This window comes from Mus caroli, unplaced genomic scaffold (assembly GCF_978045245.1).
Source record: "Mus caroli unplaced genomic scaffold, Mus_caroli_1 scaffold_18, whole genome shotgun sequence".
In the NCBI taxonomy this organism is placed as follows: Eukaryota; Metazoa; Chordata; class Mammalia; order Rodentia; family Muridae; genus Mus; species Mus caroli.
The window spans coordinates 70,764,712-70,784,706 of NW_028227273.1; the positions used below are offsets into that span (position 1 = coordinate 70,764,712).

A 19,995-nucleotide genomic window follows, 5' to 3' on the forward strand; every position below is an offset into this window, starting at 1 on the left:
GTATGTTTGTGTGCATGTGTCTATTAATGTTTGATTTTCACTCTCTTTCTCTTCTCTAAACATGGGATGTCATAGCCAGCAGTCCCTGTGAATTTCTTGGCCAACCAACCCATGTCTGCTGATCTCAGCACAGACTCTCACCAGCTACCTCCTTTGGGTTATTCTGTGGTGTCAAAGCTGATCATTTGCACAGAGTCATCTAAATTCCACACATAGAAGAAATTACTTTGATAAGCTGTACTTTCCCTGACAATTTCATTAGTGTGTCTTTGATGATATACTTAAAATTGAGAGTTATATGTAAAGTGTCTGAAAGAAAAACCTAGTCATTTCCACACATATCTGATCCTTTCTCTGTAGATTACTATAATTCTGACACCTTAGACGAACATTGAAAAGCAGACTCCCAGTGTAAAGTTTCTGTCACATTCTTCTGTATCTTTTTAAATTTTATGTAATTATATATATATATATATATATATATATATATATATATATATATATATGTGTGTGTGTGTGTGTGTGTGTGTGTGTGTGTGCGTGTGTGTGTGTGCTCAAGTGCGTGTTTGAGTGTCTCATTATGAGCATAAATAGCTTTAGGTAAATTGCAACACAAAAGAGAGCATCCTGTTAATTGTAGCTATTGTTACAGGTGTTTGGTAATAGCAGTTGGTGGGGCTGAGTATTGAATCAGTTCCTCTACAAGAACAGGCCATGATTATATCTATCTTCAGAGACATCAATTCATCTTTGGAAATATTCTAAAACCTATTGATAAAATATTCCTCTCTCATCCATGCTACTAGAAGAACTTCTCTAAGTCTTAGAATGTATCAGGATTCCAGTATCTCTTTCTGTCAAAGAGGACGAGTGATTTAGAATATTGTGGAAGATTATAAAATCAATAGGAATATTAGTAGATAGGTATTGCTAGGCAATATCCTTAGAGGAAACAGTGAGAGTTATTCCAACATCAGAAAGGTATGGCAATATAATCCAATATTGGTGATTATGAACAAACTATACATTTTTTCTGAATTTATGAAATATGAGCATGGGAAGATGATTTCATCCTGATCATTTCAAGAGAATTTTGGTCTGGTCTAAACAATATTGTGTAACATTTGGGAACAAATATGCATCCCAGCATCCCTGCACTGGAGGCCAAAGTGGAGAAGATCTCTATAGCCACCATGACCTTGCCTTTGGTGCTATGGTAAACAGGGATGAAAGTGATCCAGACACTGCAGAACACCAGCATGCTGAATGTTATGGATTTGGCTTCATTAAAGGCACCAGGAAGGTTTCTGGAAAAGAAAGCCAGAGTGAAGCTCCCAATGGCCAGGATTGCCAAGTATCCCAGAACACAGTAAAATGCATTGACTGAACCCTTGTGGCATACAATGATGATCTGTTGATGCTCAGACTGTGCATCAATATCAACAGAAGGAGGAGAAGCTCCCAGCCAGACTGCACATACAATAACTTGGATGAGAATACAAATGGGAATGATGTAGTTAATTGCCCCTGAAACTAGAAAGTACTTCATCATTCTTTGGGAGGCTGTGATTTTGAATGCCATAACTACAGTAATTGTTTTAGCCAAGACAGTAGAAACAGAAACAGTGAATACAATTCCAAATGTGATTTGCTGTAGGATGCAGGTGGCTGCATTTGGATGGCCAATGAAGAGCAAAGGGCAGAGGAAACAAAAGATGAGTGAGATGAGCAAGATATAGGTGAGAGTTCTGTTATTGGCCTTAACAACTGGATTACTGTGGTGCTTCACAATGACCCCAAGAACCACAGTTGTAAATGCAGAGAAGAACAAGGAGATTAAGAAAAGTGCCACTCCCAATGGTTCTTCATAGCTGAGAAATACAACAGCTTTATGAATGCAGTGATTCTGTTCTGTGTTAGTATATTGGTCCTCCAGACACTGGACACAATAATCCACATCTAATTTAGAAATGAAAATATTGTTAGTGTGGCTTTAGCAATTTTACTGACAGAATATTTCACTTAAGCATATAGAAGAAAATTTGCAACATATGAGTTTGGTTGGTGTTTCAGCATTTTCCATGTTCAATCACATTAGGGCGGTTGGAGGCAGAACAGGAGAAGGGAGGCAGAACAAGTTGAGGAGAGAGAGGTGTCTGAGGAGGAGAGAGGGAACCAGACCAGAGGCTGACATGGTGTTTTCAAAAGGTTAGAATAATTGTGTTGAAACTTTATCATGATCATTTGGACCTGAAATTATTGTATTGACATTTGTTATTATTGATGCATACATATGATTGGCTAATAAAGCATTAAGTATCTTCAGTCTACTGGGTAATTAGGTGTTGAGATGGCTAATGAGTGATGCTTGGGACATTGCATGAAAGGAAGAGTAACTTAGGGGCCTCTTCGAAGAGACGGCCTGGTGGGAGACATGTGGCCTGTCAGGGCTGGCTAGTTGGCAGGCTGAGAAACTTAGTGAGTGAGATCACCTGCTGCAGGGGCCAGTTCTAGATATTTCCCTCAAGAGGTAGGTTAGAATGCATTGAAAGTCACTGTTTCATGAAATAATTCATTCCATTTTTTAATGGTGATCAACATTAGGAATATGAAAGCAACAAATATTTTTTTAGCCTATTTTACTGCATTGTTTTGGCCATTTATTGTGGATATGTACATTTATGAGTGTGTTTACATATAAATGTAACAGAAGGTATCATTAACTTGAAAATTATTGGGTTTGTATAAAGGAAACATGTTGGTGAGCATGAGACTTGAAATTTATACATCTATAATATTGATTTTTGTTTTTTTAAATTAATTAATTTTAATAGACTAAAATAACATTTTATTAGATATTTTCTTTATATACATTTTAAATGCTATCCTGAAAGTTCCCTATACCCTCCCTCTGCCCTGCTCCCCTACCCACCCACTCCCACTTCTTAACCCTGGCATTCCGCTGTATTAGGGCATATAACGTTTGCAATACCAAGGGGCTTCTCTTCCTAGTAATGGTCGATAGGCCATCTTCTGCTACATATGCAGCTACATATGCGAGCTCTGGGGGTACTGGTTAGTTAATATTGTTGTTCTGCCTATAGGGTTGCAGACCCCATCAGCTCCTTGGGTGCTTTCTCTAGCTTCTCCATTGGGGGCCCTGGGTTCCATTTTATAGATGACTGTGAGCATCCACTTCTGTATTTGCCAGGCACTGGCATAGCCTCATAGGAGACAGCTATAACAGGGTCCCTTCAGCAAAATCTTCCTGGCATTGTGCAATAGTGTCTGGGTTTGGTGGCTGATTATGGGATAGATCCCCGGGTGGGGTAGTCTCTGGATAGTTCATCCTTTCATCTTAGCTCCAAACTTTGTCTCTGTAACTCCTTTCATGGGTATTTTGTTCCATATTCTAAGGAGGAATGAAGTATCCACTCTTCTTGATTTTCATTTTGCAAATTGTATCTTGGTAAATGCAAAATAAGAATTTAAATATATTTCCAAGTTTTGGCCTCTTATGACTATATTAATATCACATTCCTAGGCCTTTTTATATAAAGGCAGCAAGACTATTTCTGAATGTAAAGGGTTCTGTAATTCCCACCATTGTGTGTGTAGGAAATTTGATTGTCATTTCACTGAGTTATTGAACATTTGCCATATGGGATAAATAATGTACTTCCAAGGTTAGAAGTCTTTTATACAGAACAATGCATATGTATAAAGTCATTATTATTTTATTTGTTTAGGACTAAGAATTTAGCTTGATTGTGAGCAAAATGTATTGCTTTTGGAGAATACTTGAGTTTGGTTGAAATTTTATTGAATTACTTATGTGTATGTTCAATGTAGAACTGCATGAATATCACAAAGTAATTTGTAGAAGTTGATTACCTCCTGCTATTTGGTGGGTTCTGGGGATAAACCTACATCATCACACTTAATGGGATAAGATTTAACTGATAAGCCATCTTTTTTTTAATTTTTAAAATTTTTTTTATTACGTATTTTCCTCAATTACATTTCCAATTCTATCCCAAAAGTCCCCCATACCCTCCCCCGCCCTGATAAGCCATTTTATTAGCAATAAATGTCCTCTTAGGATATCACCTCAATTATATACTTTGGCACAAAAAGGCCCAGAAAAACTACATTCCTGCCATTTGTATTCAGCTCATCCTGATGAAATATTTATTTGATTAACATGTGCTATGCTAGTGCCAATGCCATTTGAAGTCTGTGGCTAATTCCATTCTTTTTTATTATTATTATTTAAAAAATATTTTATTAGATATTTTCTTCATTTACATTTCAAATATTATCCCCTTTTTCTGGTTTCCTCTCTGAAAATCCCCTATCTCTTCCCTACTTCCCTGCTTACCAGCCCACTCACTCCCACTTCCTGGCCTACACTGGGGCCTAGAGCCTTCACAGGACCAAGGGCCTCTCCTCCCATTTATGACTAACAATGCCAACCTCTGCTTCAGATGCATCTGGAGCCATGGCTCCCTCCATGTGTACTCTTTGGTTGATAGTTTTGTCCCTGGGAGCTCTGGGGATACTGGCTGGTTCATATTGTTGTTCCTCCTATAGGGATGCAAACCCTTTCAGCTCCTTGGATCTTTTGTCTAGTTCCTCCATTGGGGACTCTGTGCTCAGTCCAAAGGTTGGCTGAGAGCATCCACCTCTGTATTTTTCAGACTCTGATAGAGCTCTCAGGAGACAGCTATATCAGGGTCCTGTCAGCAAGTACTTGTTGGTAACCAGGACAAAACAATATTAATATGAATCATATTAATAAATGATATAAACACAAACCCGGGAGTCCTCAACTGTATGTGTGTTAGGGGCCTCATATCAATTTGTGTATGCTGCCTTTTGGGTGGTCCAGTGTTTGAGAGATCTCAGAGATCCAGATTAATTGAGAGTGCTGATCCTCCTACAGGATTTCCCTTCTCAACTTCTTTCAGCCTTCCCTAATTCAACAACAGGGATCAGCTGCTTCTGTCAATGGGTTGGGTGAAAACATCTGCATCTGAATCGTTCAGCTGCTTGTTGGGTCTTTCGGAGAGCAGTCATAATAGGTCCATTTTTTTTCTTTTGAGTGCTCCATAACCTCAGTAATGGTGTCAGGCTTTGGTAGCTCCCCTTGAGCTGGATCCCACTCTGGACCTGTCACTGGATCTTCTTTTTCCCAGGCTCCTCTCCATTTCCATCCCAGTCATTATTTTAGACAGGAACAATTATGGGTCAGAGTTGTGACTGTGGTATGGCTACCCCATCCCTCACTTGATGTCCTGTCTTACTGATGGAGGTGGGCTTTATAAATTCCCTCTCCCTACTGTCAGGCATTTCATCTGAGGTCACTCCCTTTGAGTCCTGAGAGTCTCTCACCTCCCAGGTCTTTGGTGCATTCTGGAGTGTCTCCCCAACCTCCTGTTTCCCTGAGGTTGTCTGTTTGCATTCCTTCTGCTGGCCCTCAGGGCTTCAGTCCTTTTCCCTAACCCTCAAGAGACTGGAGGTCCCAGGGAGTTTAGAGGTTCAGGTGGGGTGGGAGATGGAAACATCTATGTGGAAAGACAGGAGGGTACAGAGGGGGTTTGGTATGTGAAACAGTTGTAGGATGCATCAGGAGTAGGAGAATAAAACATAGAGTGTAAAAAACAAATTAATTTAAATAATAAAATATAAAGAAAAACAAGTTATTTAATAAATACACATACAAAACCAAATAAAAACTCAATAATTATGTGTTCTATTGTGGAGAAATCTAAATTGGCATGATACATAGTAGTAATGACTTGAGGACCATTCATATTTTCATATCATGTGTCCAGAGTGATCCTCAGTTTTCTAAATTTAAAATACATTGAACTTTTGAATAAGAGTGTTCTGTAGTATGCAAAATATCGTGTAAAGTAAGAAAATACTCATTTGAATATTTTATAATTTTACAAGTTATTATTCTCCATGTTCTTTCATCTTACAGAGTACTGGGATTTGTTTACCTATACCCACATGCCTTATTTTGTCTTCCATGTTCTTCTATACATGCAAGGTAAGCATGACCTTAAGTAAAACCATATACATCAAGTCAAAATAAATACAGTATTTAAATATTCATGATCTACATATATATTTTAGAGAGTAGTAATTACTAGAAAATATCTTGTGTAGAGTACACTTAAATTTTATTATCAAAAGTATTTGAGAGTATGCCATTTACTATGAATTTTCAAGGAATTAAAGATGTAGGGCAATTTCTACTTTTTTTCTTAATAAGTACATTATAAACCATTGTATTCCTATAATGTCTAACATAGGACAGAAATGTATTTTATTTTTAAGCTTTCATTTTAAACTACTTCAGTGTTCCAATTTTGGAACAAAATGATAACCCTTTTGAAGAACTTATTCTAGCAGGAAATACTCACTTGTCTCGTTAGAAATTTCATTTTCAGGACAGGGTTTGCAATGAAAACAGCATGCTGCCATTCCGTCCATCCTGAATTTTCTAGATCCAGGACCACAATCAGCACTGCACACTGAAGTTGGCATCTAATGAAAAGTAGACATATGCTGCTAACTGGAGTTTTATTTACCCTTCCATAATTATATTATATTAGTGTGTGACATTAAGAAACTAATTTCATATAAACCAACAGAGTTAGCAGATTTTTACCTAGTGCATTTTATGAGGACAGATATCAAGATATGGAAAAAATGAGTAAAAGTTGACTTGTTTCCCAACTATTTGAAATAAACCATGAAAGCCTCCTGTGTGAAAACACTACAGAGGTTTCAAGGTGGTCATTCTAGTTAATTCTTGTCACCTGAGCACATAATACAGTGTAAAGGCACAGAGAATCATAATTGAGAATTTATCTCTGTCAGGATAGTCTGTCATCACATATGGGAAGCATATATTAAATATTTTTAAAGTCTTATTTTTTTATTAATTGTTAGTATACTGTAGGTGTCTTCAGACACTCCAGAAGAGGGCATCAGATTTCGTTATGGATGGTTGTGAGGGACTATGTGGTGGCTGTGATTTGAACTCATAACCTTTGGAAGAGCAGTCTGTGCTCTTAACCGCTGAGCCATCTCTCCAGCCCCCTAAATTGTTAATTGAGGTGTGAGTAGCAAGCCTACTGGGAGCAGAGTTGTCTGTAGGCAGTGGTACATTAGAAATCATACAGAACAAGCCAGTAAGCAGAGTTCCTTGAGTGACTCTGTTTCAGTTGCATTATCCAGGGCCATGCCTTTTCTTCCCTTGAGTGTAACCTATGAGTCAAATCGACCTTTTCCTCCTCAGTTTGCTCATAATTACTGTTTAATAACAGCAAATTGTAGCAAATTAGGAGTAAAGGACATACAAAAACAGGGGAAATTAGGCTTCAAATATCATATAACCAAAATAACCTCAACAACATTAGACAGCAAAACTTAACAAACTAAGAGGAAATACATCAACAGCAGCCTATGATGAGTCCTATTGCATTTGTGGTTAGCAGGTACGGAGTTGCCATATTCCTTTGCAGTGTTAGTAGACCTTAGCTTCCTTTATATATCAGGGCACAGGTTTTCCTTCTTTTACTATAGTTTATATTATTCAGTTTCCCATTAAGAATATAAAGACTATTTTTATGATGAGTTCTGAACATACATTTCCTTGTCCACATCCTGCTCTTCATTTAATGCATAGTATCCATTTCAGCCCAGGTTTGAGTAGAGGCAATGCAAAAGTCTGACTGACTACAAATGCAGAGAGATACTTCTGACTCTTAATTCAAAAATGTAGATGAAAGGCACGTGCCACTACAAAATCTTGTTCTCACAAGATTTAATTTTAATTGAAATTCTTTGATTCTCCTGTCCATGTAGTACAATATCATCAGTAGTTTGAAATAAAAATGTGAACAAAGAAAATATCTGGATACTGAAAATATGGTACCTTTAGAAAATGAGTACTACTCAACTATTAAAAAGAATGAATTTTTGAAATTCCTAGGCAAATTGATGGATCTGGAGGGCATCATCCTGAGTGAGGTAACCCAATCACAAAGGAACTCACACAATATGTAGTCACTGATAAGTGGATATTAGCCCATGAACTTAGAATACCCAAGATATAAGATACAATTTGCTAAACTCATGAAATTAAAGAAGAACGAAGACCAAAGTGTGGACACTTTGCCCCTTCTTAGAATTGGGAACAAAACACCCATGGAAGGAGTTACAGAGACAAAGTCTGGAGCTGAGATGAAAGGATGGACCATCTAGAGACTGCCATATCTGGAGATCCATCCCATAATTAGCTTCCAAACGCTGACACCATTGCATACACTAGCAAGATTTTGCTGAAAGGACCCAGATATAGCTGTCTCTTGTGAGACTATTCCAGGGCCTAGCAAACACAGAAGTGGATGCTCACAGTCAGCTATTAGATGGATCACAGGGCCCCCAATGGAGGAGCTAGAGAAAGTACCCAAGGAGCTAAAGGGATCCGAAATCCTATAGGTGGAACAACAATATGAATTACCCAGTAACACCCTGGAGCTCGTATCTCTAGCTGCATATGAAACAGAAGATGGCCTAGTCAGCCATTAGTGGAAAGAGAGGCCCATTGGTCGTGCAAACTTTATATGCCTCAGTGCAGGGAAAGACAGGGCCAAGAAGTGGGAGTGGGTGGGTGGGGGAGTGGGTGGGGAACTTTTGTGATAGCATTGGAAATGTAAATGAAATAAATACCCAAATAAAAAAATAAAACATGCCAGTAGCCACTGGTTACTAGAACTGAAAAAGAAAAAACAATTTTTTTTCAGTAAATATAAAAATTGAGTATCGTGTGAAATTTTTCTAGAGCTATGTTCTTATAAATATAAAATGTTGTCATAAATATTAAAGCTACTAGACTGAAAAAAGGAAATAAATAAATAAATAAATAAATCTTCCTTATTGAAACAAGTATTCTCATAGATTGTCAGATTTGGTTTATTCTTTTTTAAATTCTGAAATGATGGTAGACTGCATTAAGACCTTTTTCTGCATGTTTTTGTACAAAATGTAGTTCTATACTGAAGTTTGAATGTGTGATGTTTTACATGTAAAGTATATTCATTCGATGAGCCATAGTTGCTTTCATAGAATGAAGTTATTTGGGCACATTGACTAATATTTTAGTTGTGTTGCTGACATCTGTAGGTAGATTTTTGGAGAAGAATTATTTCAGGAGAGACCAGTCTGCGCAGGAGAGCCTGTGGACTGCAGAAGCAACATAGCCTCTGGGACAGGTCCTGTTTTGGGCCCTCATCTTCATCCAGGAAACAGATCTGAGCTCCAGACATCTGTGCTCCTTCACCTGCAGAGGAGAGGTGGCCTGCAGAGAGTACTCTGACCACTGAGATGCAGGAGAGACTTGGACACCCAGGAGTGCTGACAGAGGCTAACAGAATCACAGGAGGAAAAAGCTCCAGCCAGACACAGGTATAACAACTAACACTATAGATTATCAATTGGCGAAAGGCAAATGTAAGAATCTTACTAACAGAAACCAAGACCACTCACCATTATCAGAACCCAGCACTCTAACCTCAGCAAGTCCTGGATACCCCTACACACCAGAAAAGCAAGATTCAGATTTAAAATTGTACCTCATGATCCTGGTAGAGGAGCTTAAGAACGAAATTAATAACTCACCTAAAGAAATACAGGAGACCATGGTTAAACAGGTAGAGGACAAAAATCCTTTAAAGGATTACAGGAAAACACTGCTAGACAAGTCGAAGACTTTAAAGAAGAAACACAAAAATTCCTTAAAGAATTACAGGAATACACAAGCAAACAGGTGATGGAATTGAACACATCATCCAAGACCTAAAAAGGGAAGTAGAAACAATAAAGAAAACAAAAAAGGGAGACAACTCTGGAGATAGAAACCCTAGGAAAGAAATCTGGAACCATAGATGCGAACATCAGCAACAGAATACAAGAGATTAAAGAGAGAATCTCAGATGCAGAAGATTCCATAGAGAACATGGATACAACAACAAAGAAAATGCAAAATGCAAAAAGATCCTAACTCAAAAAAACCAGGAAATCCAGGATACAATGAGAAGACCAATCCTATGGATAATAGGAGTAGATGAGAATGAAGATTTTCAACTTAAAGGGCCAGCAAATATCTTCAACCAAATTATAGAACAAAACTTCCCTAAGCTAAAGAAAGAAATACCCATAAACATAAAAGAAGCCTACAGAACTCCAAATAGACTGGACCAGAAAAGAAATTGCTCCCCATGCATAATAATCAGAACAACAAATGCACTGAATAAAGATAGAATTTTAAAAGCAGTAAGGGAAAAATTTCAAGTAACATATAAAGGCAGACCTATCAGAGTTACAGTAGACTTCTCACCAGAGACAATGAAAACCAGAAGATCCTGGACAGATGTTAAAGAGACCCTAAGAGAACACAAATGCCAGCCCAGGCTACTATACCCAGCCAAACTCTCAATTACTGTAGATAGAGAAACTAAATCCTTCCATGACAAAACCAAATACACAATATCCTTCCTTGAATCCAGTATTTCAAAGGATAATAAAGGGAAAATACTAACACAAGGACGGAAACTACACCCTAGAAAATGCTAGAAAGAAAATAGTCAATCAACCTAAAAGAAGACAGCCGCGAGAACAGAATCCCATCTTTAACAGCAAAATTAACAATAAGCGGCAATTACTTTTCTTCAATATATCTTAATAACAATGGACTCAATTCCCCACCCCCCCCAAAAGACAGACTAACAGACTAACAGACTGGCTACACAAACAGGACCCAACATTTTGCTGCTTACAGGAAACCTACCTTAGGGAAAAAGACAGACACTACCTCAAAGTGAAAGGCTAGAAAACAATTTTTCAAGCACATGGGCCGAAGAAACTAGCTGGAGTAGTCACTCTAATATCGAATAAAATCAACTTCCAACCCAAAGTTATCAAAAAAGACAAGGAGGGGCACTTTGTACTCATCAAAGTTAAAATCTACCAAGATGAACTCTCAATCCTGAATATCTATGCTCCAAATGCAAGGGCAGCCACATTCATTAAAGAAACTTTAGTAAAGCTCAAAGCACACATAAATAATAGTGGGAGACTTCAACACAACTCTCTCATCAGTGGAAGATCCTGGAAACAGAAACTAAACAGAGACACATGGACACAAACAGTAGTTATGAAACAAATATTTTTAACAGGTATCTACAGAACATTTTAATCTAAAACAAAAGGATATACCTTCTTCTCAGCACCTCCACCAAAATAGACCATATAATCAGTCACAAAATAGGCCTCAACAGATACAAAAACATTGACATTGTCCCATGCATCTTATCAGATCACCATGGACTAAGGGTGATCTTCAATAACAACATAAATAATAGAATGCCAACATTCATGTGGAAACTGAACAACACTCTACTCAATGATACCTTGGTCAAGGAAGTAATAAAGGAAGAAATTACAGACTTTTTAGAGTTTAATGAAAATGAAGCCACAACATACCCAAACTTATGGGACACAATGGAGCCAGTTCTTAGAGGAAAACTCATAGCTCTGAATCCCACCAAAAAGAAACTAGAGAGAGCATAAACTTGCAGCCTGACAGCACACTTAAAAGCTCTAGAATGTAAGGAGGCAAATTCACCCAAGAGGAGTAGACGGCAGGAAATAATCAAACTTAGGACTGAAATCAACCATGTGGAAACAAAAAGAACTATTCAAAGAATCAACCAAACCAGGAGCTGGTTCTTTGAGAAGATCAACAAGATAGATAAAACCTTAGCCAGACTAACTAGAGGGCACAGGGACATTATCCTAATTAACAAAATCAGAAATGAAAAAGGAGACATAACAGAACCTGAGAAAATCCAAAACATCATCAGATACTACTACAAAACAGTCCCATTTCTTCTAAAGAAATAGAAGCAGTCCTTAAAAGTCTCCCAATCAAAAAAAAAAAAAAAAAAAAAAAAAAAAAAGCCCAGGACCAGATAGGTTTAGTGAAGAGTTCTATCAGACCTTCAGAGAAGACCTAATTCCAATTCTCCTCAAACTATTCCACAAAATAGAAACAGACAATACTCTATCTCATTCATTCTATGAAGCCACAACTACTCTGATACCTAAACCACACAAAGATCCAACAAAGCAAGAGAACTTTAGACTAATTTCCCTTATGAACATTGATGCAAAAATACTCAATAAAATCTTCACAAACCGAATCCAAGAACACATCAAAATGATCATCTGTCATGACCAAGTAGGCTTCATCTCAGGAATGCAGGGATGGTTTAATGTACTGTAATCCACAATGCAATCCACTATATAAACAAACTGAAAGACAAATTCACACGATCATCTCCTTAGATGCTGAAAAAGTATTTGACAAAATCCAACATGCCAACATGATAAAAGTCTTGGAAAGATCAGGACTTCAAGGCCCATAACTAAACATAATAAAAGCAATATACAGCAAACCAGTAGACAACATCAAACTAAATGGAAGCAATCCCACTAAAATCAGTGACTAGACAAGTCTGCCCACTTTCTCCCTACCTATTCAATATAGTACTTGAAGTCCTAACCAGAGCAATTCGACAACAAAAGGAGATCAAGGAGATACAAATTGGAAAGTAAAAAGTCTAAACTTCACTATTTGCAGATGATACGATAGTATATATAAGTGACCCTAAAAATTCCACCAGAGAACTCTTAAACCTCATAAACAGCTTCAAGGCAGTAGCTGGATATAAAATTAACTAAAACAAACAAAAAAAAAAACAAAAAAAAAAAACAGTGGTCTTTCTCTACCCAAAAGATAAACACCATGAAAAAGAAATTAGGGAGACAACACACTTTGAAATAGTCACAATTAATATACAATATCTTGGTGTGACCCTAACTAAGGAAGTGAAAGATCTATATGACAAGAACTTCAAGACTCTGAAGAAAGAAATCGAAGAAGATCTCAGTAGATGGAAAGATCTCCCATGCTCATGGATTGGTAAAATCAATGTAGTAAAAATTGCTATCTTCCTAAAAGCAATCTACAGATTCAATGCAATCCCCATCAAAATCTCAACTCAATTCTTCACTGAGTTAGAAAGGGAAATTTGCAAATTCATCTCATATAACAAAAAAACCTAGATTAGCAAAAACTATTCTCAATAGTAAAAGAACCTCTGGTGGAATCACCATGCTTGACCTCAACCTTACTACAGAGCAATTGTGATAAAGACTGCATGGTACTGGTACAGTGACAGACAGGTAGATCAATGGAATAGAATTGAAGACGTAGAAATGAACCCACACACCTATGGTTACTTGGCATAGGACCTAAAACCATCCAGTGGAAAAAAAGACAGCATTTTCAACAAATGGTCCTGGCACAACTGTCAGTTATTATGTACAAGAATGCTAATTGATCCATTCTTATCTCCTTTTAAAAAGCTCCACTCTAAGTGGATCAAAGACCTCCACATAAAACCAGAGACACTGAAATTTATAGAGGATAAAGTGGGCAAAAGCCTCAAAGATATGGGCACAGGGGTAAAATTCCTGAACAGACCAGCAATGGCTTGTGCTGTAAGATCAAGCATGGACAAATGGGACCCCATTTTTCAGATGTGCTTTGTTCATATACAAGGGATTTTTTTCCCTTCCAGGTATGCCACAAATGGTTCCTAATTTTTTGTTGTTATTCATTTTATTTGTTTACATTTCAAATATTATGCTCTGTGTCAATCTAATCTCTATGCACCCTGCTCCATAGCCCCTTCCCCTTTTCTCTTTAAGAGAGTACTCCTCCATCTATCCTCCTACTTCTGCCTCACCCTTCTAGCACCTCCCTTTTCTGAGGCATGAAACCTCCACAGTATGAAGCAATCAAAATTGAATTTTTAATAAACCAATAGTTTCCCCAGTGGCAATATTGATGGGAGTAGCCTCTGCTGTTATATTTAGCCATGGTGCTGTTTAAATCATTAGTACTACCAATGTCCTTATCTGGGCATGTATGCCTATGGCAGCTAAAGACTTTGCTGATATCTGTGGTTTTTGTGGTTTTTGTTTTTAACAATGTCTGAACAGATATAGGTGGAAACAATGTAAAGAACTCTTTATTTATTTATTTAGTTACTTATTTATTAATTTATAATTAGATATTTTCTTTTTTCTTTTCTTTTCCTTTTATTTTTTAAAAATATTTTCTTTATATACATCTGAAATGCTGTCCGAAAAGTTCCCTATACCCTCCCTCCACCCTGTTCCCCTACAATGGAGTACTTAATCAGCAATGAAAAACAATGGATTTATGAAATTCTCAGACAAATGGATGTATCTGAAGGATATCATCCTTAGTGAGGTAATCCAATCACAAAAGAAGTCATTAGATATGCACTCATTGATAAGTGGATATTAGCCCAGAAACATAGAACACCCAAGATACAATTTGCAAAACACAAGAAAATCAAGAAGAGGGAAGACCCATGTGTGGATACTTCATTCTTCTTTAGAGTAGGAAACAAAATACTCATGAAAGGAGTTATAGAGACAAAGTTTGGAGCTAAGACAAAAGGATGGACTAACCAGAGACTACCCCACCTGGGGATCTATCCCATAATCAGCCACCAAACCCAGACACTATTGCACAATGCCAGAAAGATTTTGCTGAAGGGACCCTGTTATAGCTGTCTCATATGAGGCTATGCCAATGCCTGGCAAATACAGAAGTCACAGTCATCTATAAGATGGAACATAGCCCCCCCAATGGAGAAGCTAGAAAAAGCACCAAAGGAGCTGATGGGGTCTGCAACCCCATCAACAGAACAACAATATGAACTAACCAGTACCCCCAGTGCTCATAACTCTAGCTGCATATGTAGCAGAAGATGGCCTAGTCAGCCATCACTGGGAAGAGAGGCCCCTTGGTATTGCAAACTTTATATGCCCCAATACAGGGGAATGCCAGGGCCAAGAACTCTTAAAATACATTGTAAAGGTTCTGATGTTAGTTATCCATAACTGAAGGCTTCTGGGATGGAAAATTTAGTTTCAGTTTTGAGAGCAGGAACTGAGAGGTTTGCCATGCTCCAGTGAGTACATACATAGCAGAAAGTGGTTTCTTTCATTTTACTTTTTTTTGAAAGGTGTTGTCATGGAGAAGTTGACATCTAAGACTGAGAACTGAGTATGATCAGGCTTCATTATGTGAAATTCTGAAAGAATCAATAAAAATATTATGCTAAAAATAAACCAAACTAATTTTCTGTGATATTTTATTAGAGAAGATAACCACTAACACTCAATTATTACTAAAATTGCTAATTATTGCTCACTAGTTGTCATTTTAATATATAATAAATTTTAGCAGTTTTTCTTTAAAGCTTTTAAATGTTGTTTATATGCTATTTTGACCTCTTGTGCTCATTTTACTTTTATATATGATGGAGTTCTTTTAAAGTTCTTCTTAGTACTCATTTATCAGTTATGACTTACTGTAATTGTTTTCCTCATGAAGATCTTTATTTTTCCTTTTATTGTAAGGAATAAACTCACTAGGTATCATAACTGAATTGGCAATTATATTTCTTAATTTTTGAAAGACATAATTTTTATTCTCCTCCTTTAAGAATATAAATTTCATGCTAAAAATTCCCTAAACCTAAAAAAACGATAAGTAAAAATAGATAGCACAAGGTGAAACCAATGTATCCCCTGAGAAGCAGAAATAGTATAGAAGTCATGGGTGAATGTGGTTTTGCACTGAAAGGATTTGGGTGGGGATGAGAAGAAAAGGAAATAATAGTGAGTGTAGAGTAACACACAGAATATTTGGTGAGGCTATTAAAATGGGGGTGGCATGTCTGATTCAAGTTAGAAAGCTAAGGAAATAGAAATTCTTAGAAATATATGAGGGTGACTTTAGCTAATACTCCTAGCAAAGGGGGATAGGGAGCCTGTAATGTCCAGCTCCAAGAACCAGGCAAGTTTTCCAGGGTAGGGATTGAGACAATATCCCATACCCAAAACCTTTGACCTACACTTTATCCTGCCTAACTATATGTGGGAGTAAAGAAGGAGCAGAGGATAATTGGATAGATAACCAATGACTGGTCCAGCTTGAGAGATATCCCATAAGAGAAAGCTTACCCTTGATGTTGATAATAATACTCATACTTGAAGGCAAGAGCCTAAAATATCCATGATGAGAGAGGCATCACTCAGCAACTGAAGGAAGCAGATGCAGAGATACACACCCAAGATAGGTTGAGCTTGGGGAATCCTGAACAAGAGGGGAAGAGGGGAAAGAAGGATTTTGGGAGCAAAATAATGCATGGGACTGACATAGTCATTCTAAACATTTTTGACCTTTGTGAAGCTTGATCTTTGCAGTGGGACTCCTAAGAGCAGTACTGGGGTCTGTATCTCACTTTGCTGACTTTCTTTGAGATACTTTACTCCTATTTGGCTGCTTCCTCTGGCCCCAATAAGAGAACGTGAACCTGCGCCTAATTGTTGTACTACATAATATGCCAAAGCATTTTGCTATGGGGGGGGGCACTCCCCTTTTCTAAAGAATGAAGGACTAGTGGATGAGAGGGAGGGGAAGAATAGGAGAAGGAATAGGAGTAGAAGAAGGTGAGTAAATGGTTATCAGTACGTAAAGTAAATGAATGAATGAATGAATGAATGAATGAGCAAGCTACATTTAAAAATGATTGAAGCTGGTGGAACCTCCTGTTAACAAGAGAGATACCAGGGGTTCTCTCCTGTGCTTTCATATATGCTCCTTGGTCCACAATAAATTTTAAGTAAAGTTTGTGAAGAACTATTTTATTTCAAAGGCTCAGTATTTGCTATTTTAAACTTTGTATTTATATGTGTCTACTAGACAGATGTCTACTTTTCCCACACTATTTTGGATTTGTACAGCAGCAATATAATGGGTATACTGTTGATACCTAGAGTGGCTTCTTCTTTCTCTCCTTCCCATTGGTTTTAAATTTGATCTTTTAATCAAACATCCTTATTCAATGAGTTTCGTTTTTCCTCCTTATTTTTATCTTTGTTGTAGTTTGAATTTTCTACTTCTTATGGCTTTTTCTTCAGTCCTCAATTTGGAGCATGCCTCTGTGAGATTATTCACTGAGGTACTTTTTTCTTTTGGTTCATTTTGTTTTTCATATATATATATATATATATATATATATATATATATGTATGTATATACACTTGAAAGTCTGTAATTATTTTATAATTTACTGAAATCCTTTGTGATTTTTGGACTCAGTGTCTCAGTGATTAAATATTTCAGAGTTTAATTGTATTCACCCAGAGGTGATTCCTGCCCTTCTTTGATTTTTTTATTACCATTCTTATAATAATTCTGTACTTCCTTGTATAGTATATCATTGAACAACAGTCTTTCACATAAATATATGATTCTAATATTTGAAATATTTCATTGATGTCTTCACATTTTTAATTAAGATTCGACATTGAGATTAGAATATATGTATATATACATATACATATATATATTGCATTTGAGGTCTGGTTAGAACACACAGGAGATTTCAATACTATCCTCTAAATGGATATGCAGTTTTATAATTTCATTTTCAGCTCTTATGTTCTTTCCTCTATGAATGGAATTCTTAATGACATTGAGGAAGAATAGGAACTTTAAATTTCATACTATCAGAGCAAAAGGAGATATTACTTCAAATGAAACTGGACAGTTTGAATATGATGTATTGAAACTTATCACATCAGAATTCATATCTATGTTATACCTATATGCATATTAGATATTTAATTTTCAAATTTTCTCAAAAGCAAATTTTTACTACTACCAATTTCTCCTCATATAGAGAATGCAACTTGCACAGGCTTCTTTATTTGAATGGCCTATGCAGAAATGAATGGACCAGACAAGTTTCCTTTAGTGAGCATTCTCTTTTACAAGGTATGATCTAGGGCTATCGACATGGCTAAAATCTCAAAAACAATTCTTTTCAGGAGGAAAACCCATGTTTAATTTCCAGCACCAACTATGTGGCATGAAGCTCTTGCAAATACTCTGAGGTTTGAATGAATCTTCTGCTATCCATATATACTACACATGAACGTTTTGCACACATAAATATGTAGACAAAACATCTATACTAACATAAAAAAGAAACAGAAAAAGAGAAGGTATAGTTTATAAGGTATCTAAATTTGTTATAAAATGTTAATGTATGGTTATGTAGAGGTGTAGGAAATTTAGGACTAGTTCTTAAACAGGTTTGAAAATACTATAATAAAAATCTGTAACTTGGATATTATGCATTTACTATGTCTTTACAAAGAACCAGATTCTTTGAACATCCTTTGTAAGGGTTTATCATCAGATTGAAACTCACTCTGTAAGAGTAATATTTGGACTAATAGTATATTGCTCAGTATACTGGAAGTAATAGAAACTATTTTCTAAAATAGTTAAGTTAATATTAAGGGCATGAAACAGGTTCTGATATGATACAAATACACTGTATTAATGTTGGAAATCTCAATGAATTACTAAAAAGTGACTTAAACATGAAAAAATAAACATATTATAGGGTGCCACAGATTAGTCTTTCACATGGCAATCAATTTTACCTCACCAGTTTCAAGGAAGTTTAGATGCACACACTTGACGGTTCAATTTAAATTAGTACAATTAGGCTGGACCCACCTGTGTACTTCCTTTTGCCCACTCTATCATATCTTCAGATAAATGTACCTGTTGACCATTTGGAAAATAGGGACTAAACATCCCTATTTTAACTCTAAGTCCAAGGCCCTGTGGGAAATTCCAAATGTAGAAAATGTCATACTCTTCCTGCAGTTTGTCTCTTTGGTTCATATTCACTCTGTCCCCAACAGGATTAGTGAACTGGGTCTTTCTCAGAAAGGAATACAGCTGAAAGACAGTCAGAATAATATAGAGTATAGTCTCTTCCTTAAAGTAATAAAATATATTCTTACTTCATCTTAAAGACAAATTTATTAACACTATGCCAGTGAAAATTTCAGTGAAATTTAATGAATGTACAAAATTATAATGTTGCTGTTATTTTAGTTCTCTACGAGATTACCAATCAAGTACAAACATATGTGTAGACATCAAATATATTTGCAGTATGAAACACAGACACATGAAACAGAGAGACTTGCATCCATATAGAGACACACACACAGCACAAGCACACACTTATTTACAGAAACATAAATATACATATCCAAACACACATGTAAAAACACACATACACACAGACACAGAATATGCATCAAAAACATCAAATAGACACAGAAACACACAAAACACATATTCAGTTTTACACACACACACACACACACACACACACACACACACACACACACACAAAATGCATGCATAGAGGAATATTCATAGGTTCACATAGACAAGTATTGATACCCCAACACAGAGTGATATTGATACACTGAAAAATTTATGATCTCATGCATAGACAAACAGACAAAAATGAAAGAACATACACAAAACACACAAAATCCAGGCACTTGCAGATGCATACATTTATAATTGTACAAAGAATATACATCCTGACAATATCCACCATGAAGAAAGAAATGGAAACAGACAAATTTATGTTAACTCTTATACAGATAGATGAGCAGATTGGCAAAAATTTCTATGTATGACTCATCTCTCGATTAGTTAGGGAAGCAGAAACCGGCCTGAGTAAGGCCACAGGCCTCATCCGGCCGGATCAGCACCAGGGGAGCTAGAGCCCAGGGTCGGCTGACACCCGCCAGCTACCCACGACCCCCGCCACAGGATTTTGAGACTGCTGGTGAGTGGAACACAGCTTCTGCTCCAGTCCAATTAAGCGGGACCCGAGACTGCTCTGGTTGGGGAGGCAGAAA

The 19,995-nt window shown here is 36.8% G+C and overlaps 1 protein-coding gene across 1 annotated transcript in view; it reads right to left on the reverse strand.

Annotated features, from left to right (window-relative positions):
- Positions 1–543: 543 nt before the first annotated feature.
- The window catches only part of LOC110287789 (vomeronasal type-2 receptor 116-like), a 30,550-nt gene continuing 11,098 nt past the window's right edge, over positions 544–19,995 (reverse strand). Inside the window, exons 4-6 of the mRNA XM_085832551.1 lie at positions 18,782–19,009; positions 6,435–6,558; positions 544–1,959 (exon numbers count right to left, since the gene is read on the reverse strand). Of these exons, the coding sequence (XP_085688677.1) occupies positions 1,040–1,959; positions 6,435–6,558; positions 18,782–19,009 (1,272 nt within the window). The 3' untranslated portion in view covers positions 544–1,039. The remainder of the gene's footprint in view (positions 1,960–6,434; positions 6,559–18,781; positions 19,010–19,995) is intronic.